This window comes from Esox lucius, chromosome 1 (assembly GCF_011004845.1).
Source record: "Esox lucius isolate fEsoLuc1 chromosome 1, fEsoLuc1.pri, whole genome shotgun sequence".
In the NCBI taxonomy this organism is placed as follows: Eukaryota; Metazoa; Chordata; class Actinopteri; order Esociformes; family Esocidae; genus Esox; species Esox lucius.
The window spans coordinates 26,343,476-26,348,688 of NC_047569.1; the positions used below are offsets into that span (position 1 = coordinate 26,343,476).

At 39.3% G+C, this 5,213-nt stretch overlaps 1 protein-coding gene across 1 annotated transcript in view; it reads left to right on the forward strand.

Moving 5' to 3' along the window:
* The window catches only part of frem2b (FRAS1 related extracellular matrix 2b), a 77,518-nt gene extending 72,985 nt beyond the window's left edge, over window positions 1-4,533 (forward strand). Inside the window, exon 26 of the mRNA XM_020049828.2 lies at window positions 434-4,533. Coding sequence (XP_019905387.2) covers window positions 434-985 — 552 coding nt within the window. The 3' untranslated portion in view covers window positions 986-4,533. The remainder of the gene's footprint in view (window positions 1-433) is intronic.
* Window positions 4,534-5,213: the final 680 nt, after the last annotated feature.

The window sequence follows — 5,213 nt, forward strand, 5'->3', positions numbered from 1 at the left end:
AGGCCTCAGTTGCCTGGAGAAGACTCACTTGCTATTGAGGGTTCCGATCATACACCTTTCATTGTCAAGCTGAGACTATTCCTCAATTGGACTGAGGAAGGGGGAATATTTTGGTAGGAAATTCAGTTGCATCTTGGTAAGCCTGGGGCCCTATATTGTCTTTCTGAAGGTGGGAAAAAAGGTCATACACTATATCAAGTATTACCAAAAGGAGCGCCGTGTTGTAAGGGCCAGGTTTGTCATGGTGATGGACAGCCCCTGTTGACTGATAGCAGCACACACAGAGATGTTTCCTTTTGGCCAGGGGCCTCCCTAACTACATGTGAAAATGCATGTTTTGGAAAATAAATGTTGTTAAACATGTGCCATATGCTAAAATGCATCCAAGGAATGTATGGAAAGTAATTATTATCTGTACGGGATCTGGTCCCAGGTGTCAGCAGGGAGAGAGTGGTTCATCCACACCATCTACACGGTCCGCTCCAGGGAGAACGCCAACCGAGGCATCGGAAAGAGGAGTCTGGAGTACCACGTACTGGCACAACACAGCTCCACAGCTGGAGGCAGCCCCGACAGTGGAGAGCTGTCCCTAACCTCGGTCCAGTCTCGCTCCAGGCGCTCTGCCAACGGGTTGCCAGACCTGGCAGAAGACATCGGCCAGGACAGCAACCGCGGCACCAACATCCTTCACATCGCCCTGGACCGCAGCCACGAGCCCCACGCTAACCCCGACCGGGAGGTCCTCGACCAGGGCGCGGTGCCCAGGCAACTGAACCAACCTGTGGAGAGCGAGGACAGCCTAGTCCTGATCATAGGGACCCTTGTGGGCCTCCTCGTCACTGTCCTCATCATCATCATCATTATTGCACTGGTCATACGGTCCCGACAGAAGACGAAAGAAGTTCCCACGACAACATCCAGCTCCACTGATCCCATGATGGCATCTGCGTTCCCTAGTGGCGGCCTGGACAGCTCAGAAGTCTGATCGTGAGACATACTGACAATGACCACTGAGACAGATGTTTTTCATTTATTTTCTCTTCTTTTTTTTTTTTTACATTTGGACGTAAGGAGAGGTGGGGGACAAGTGAAACATTTGACAATGAGAGCTTTGTTTCCGTGCAGAAAAAACGACTTGAAATTCCTCTGCTCTTCTTATCGGCGGTAGGGGACTGTAGAGGTAAAACAATGTGGAAACGACCACCACTAGAGCAGGGCCTGTAACCCATTCCATTTAAGGCACTCGCAAGCTTCCATTACTGTTTTGTTTGATGACGTAGCACTTGATCCAAACCATGTTTCTGATATGCTCAATGGTGCTAAAGCAGCTGAGGCCTGTAGGAGGAATGGTGGACCAGTAAGTTGATGAAAGAACATGAAGGTTGGAGGGTGAAGGTTCTACTGGTTATCTTTCTACCTGGTAGGGGATTTATTGAGTCATGTCACTGGTTGCCAAGAGGGTCACCTCACTTGGTGACCCAGGAGAAACTCAGTCCCAAGTTAAAAGAAAGTAATATAAAACTGGAGTGTTTCAGCCATCCAGGCCCAGAGTTGGAAGAAATCCCTGTATAAGTTGTTGAAGTTGTCAACATGTATGTGTATTAGCCTGTTAAGCAACTGTCAGTAGTCTGCCAACACTGGGAATATGTCCTACCGTAATATATTACTGTATAATACTACTGTAGCTCTATGTCAGACCTGGGGTCAAACACTAGTTGCAAACTTCTAAATGATTGGTTCTGGATTTCAAGATATGTGAACTTGTGTCTTTGTGACTTTCATTTTGGTTCCATTGGGATATGAATGCTCAGTCAAACAAAGTTTGAACCTAGGTCTGCCCTGGAATATGGAGATTGATTCATGTTGAAGTTCAACAGGTGCCTAAGAATCCACTGGATGTTGTAGGTTGCGTCCAAATTGACGCCATTCTCTATTTTGCAGTGTGCAACATGGGTAATAGGTTGTCATTTTAAGATGCATACTTAGACTGACTGTACCACATGGTTATTCTGTGTGATCTGTAGGACCCCCTACTGTGCTGTCTTGTTACGTATGTGTTAATGGTCTATAATTTGTGCATGCTTTTTAATTTTCTTTTGTATTTTTTTTTATATAATTGTTTAAACATATTGTATAATATTAATGATGTGTAAACATTTGTGGGGGGAAAAATATGTCCAATCTATTGTAGCTAGCTAATTTAGTTAATGTTTTTTCCATCTAAGCAGAGTTCCAAGTTTATCACACCTCATGTTGCGCTGATTCTTGTCCCAATAGCATGGATGTAAGGCCTTTGTCTCCCAAATAGTACCATATTCCCTATTTAATACATCAGAGCCCATATAAAATAGGGTGCCACATAGGGAATAAGATGCCATTTGGGATATATAATATATAAGGTATTATAATACAGTACATACAGCACTGAATCAAATCTAATGACAAAGGCTAGGCCCAATATCTCCTGTAGTGAGGTGATTTTAAAGACAGCTGGTCTGTAATATACAATTTATATCAGTGCTGGGGGACACCCCTAGTCCCTGTACTTAAACTTTATGTTTGTATTGATTCAGTCTGGTATGTGATTTCTTTGTCAGTGATTTAATAGAATGTTTACTAACTAAGTGGACGGACATCATTGCTACATTGTGAGTGTATCTGCCTCCCAAATCGCACCATATTCCCATTATAATGCACTACTTGACTCAGGAACATAGAGCTCTGTTTGAAGTAGTGCACTAAATAGTAGGGTGCCATTAAGGATACATGATGTCTCTCTACATGGATGTGACTTGACTGAGCTGTATCAAATGTTCTCCAAAGGTTTGACATGATATTGAAATGTATTTTATTACTACACAGATTAATAATGAGTGTTTGCGTCCCAAGTGGCACCCTGTTCCCTTCATAGTTCAGAACATTTGTAGTGCACCAGAGCCTTGGCCTCAGTTTAACATTAGTGTCAATTAAGAGCATCAGGTGCTATTTGGGACTAAGGTATTTTATCAGAATGCAGTTAAAGGGATTAATGAGGAATAAAATGGCAACTATAATAAGACCTACTGTGGTTTAAGTCACTCAAAGAAATGAGAGGTACTACTATCATTAATACATTACAGAATTATTTATTTATTTTATTTCAAATTATAACAGGGATTATTGCCAATAATATAGATCTTATTTTACTTATTTCCAGATAATTTATTCAGCCACATTTAAACAACCACTAACCACGGTGTTTTCAACATGGCTGTACCTGCAAGAGTAATAGCAGTTGCCACTTTTGCACTGGAATGCATAAAGAGAAGCTACAGAACACAACATGATTCACATGATCCCAGTCATACTAAGATTACATAGACTGACCTCACTGCTGTGTTCATACTGCTTTCAAATACCCGCTGGGTAATTCTCATAAAACTATTTATGAAAATCTTCTGATCAGTTTCAAAACACTTAGATTAGGATCTGAACTTGTTTATTTATCAATATTACAATTCCCTTTTCAATTATTATGCATTTAATCACAGTCTCGAAAACGTTCTTCTTACTGAAAAAGGTCCAAAACAGATTAAACTTTAGTGCAAATCTGTATCAAATATTTTGTAACATAGTCCACTTAATGGAAGGGCCTGAGTTAAATGTAACACTGAGAAAATCAAAGTACATGAAGAAATTATTATTAAAGAATATTGCTCTTTGACCTTTTCTGCAGTACAAAAGTTGGAAGAAGTGAGGTATAGTGAGGAGTTTAAGAATTCAAAATGCTTTCAAGTAAATACATGAATAGCCTGTGCTCCTTGAATGATTACTATTCAATATGATGCATCAAGAATCTGTTTTTACAGGAACATGTCCCCTAGTATATGTAACTTTGATGATTCGTGGACAAACTAGAGCAACATATTTTGTATTTGAGTTTTTCTAAGTAAAATGTAATAAAACCACCTGAGAATTAGATTGAGATGCATTTCTGTAATGAACATTTTATGTGAATACTGATTTAAAATAATACACTATCCCAAAAATGAGACAGTCCTCCGAAAGGTTGTTGATATTTGCAGATGCATCATGATTTATAAGTAGTTACAAAAATGTTAAATCTTGCTTCATTAGAAATACCCCACTGCTTTATAAACTTTTGATTGTTTTGTTGTTTTATTTTTGAATTCATAAATGCTATGCAACCTACACAATTATACCACTAAAGTAGTATTGGATCCCAATATTTCTTAATTTTGTTCAATATGCTTATGTTTGCTGATTTTTTTTTCTTCACTTTACCACAAAGTAGTCTAGCTCTTATATTGTAGTAGTTAGCGTCACCTTTATGATTTCAGTATTGTACTGAATGCATCTAATGCCTTTGTGAGTGTATACACGTATGTACTGTATACAGATTGTATTACAAATCGATATACCACTTGGATATTTGGGGAATGGTCAGTGTTAAATGCATAATTATGTTCTGTATATGTTTGTAAGACAGACCTAAAGCACAAAGTGGTCAGCAAATAAAGTTTCATGAACATGTGTGTGTGCTGACTTGTTCTATAACCTCATGCAACACAATCCCAAATTTCATTTGGATTACACCAATGTGCATTTAATCTTTGTCAGTGTTATCTATCCATGCATAATTACTATATTCAACCTAAGAGAATAACTCTTATTATGAAAACGTTTTGCAGACCACTATTTTTGGGGACCAAGTAAGCAGTATGTAAACAATGTTTAATGTTTAACATTTTGTTTTATTTTGGAACTGGCTAATAATTAAATGCGACGTGATACCCTGCTGGATGTCTGTTTGTGAGAGTAGTTGATAGGCTCTGGCAAAGTATTTACCTCAGTTTCCCTTTACTTCAATTCAAACAGATGTTTCTACATTTTGTTTATTTGGGAAAGTTATCTCCACCCCTGGACCCTTGGTTGGAGAGATTTCCCTATGGCACCCAATTCCCTGCATAGGGTTTTGATAGTAAAAAGTGCACAATTTAGAGAATAGGAAGACATTTGGGACAAAAACAAAAGTCCTGTTTCTGGGAAATCATGTGATTTGTTTCACAACACTCCATTTGGAATGCCAAGACCAGTTATCCCAAATGTCACCCTATTACCTATTGGATCTGATCTAAAGTAGTGCAGTACACTGGGAGAAGGGGATCAGTTGGGACAGCCCTGGACTCAAGGAGCTACAGAGCACAGAGGTA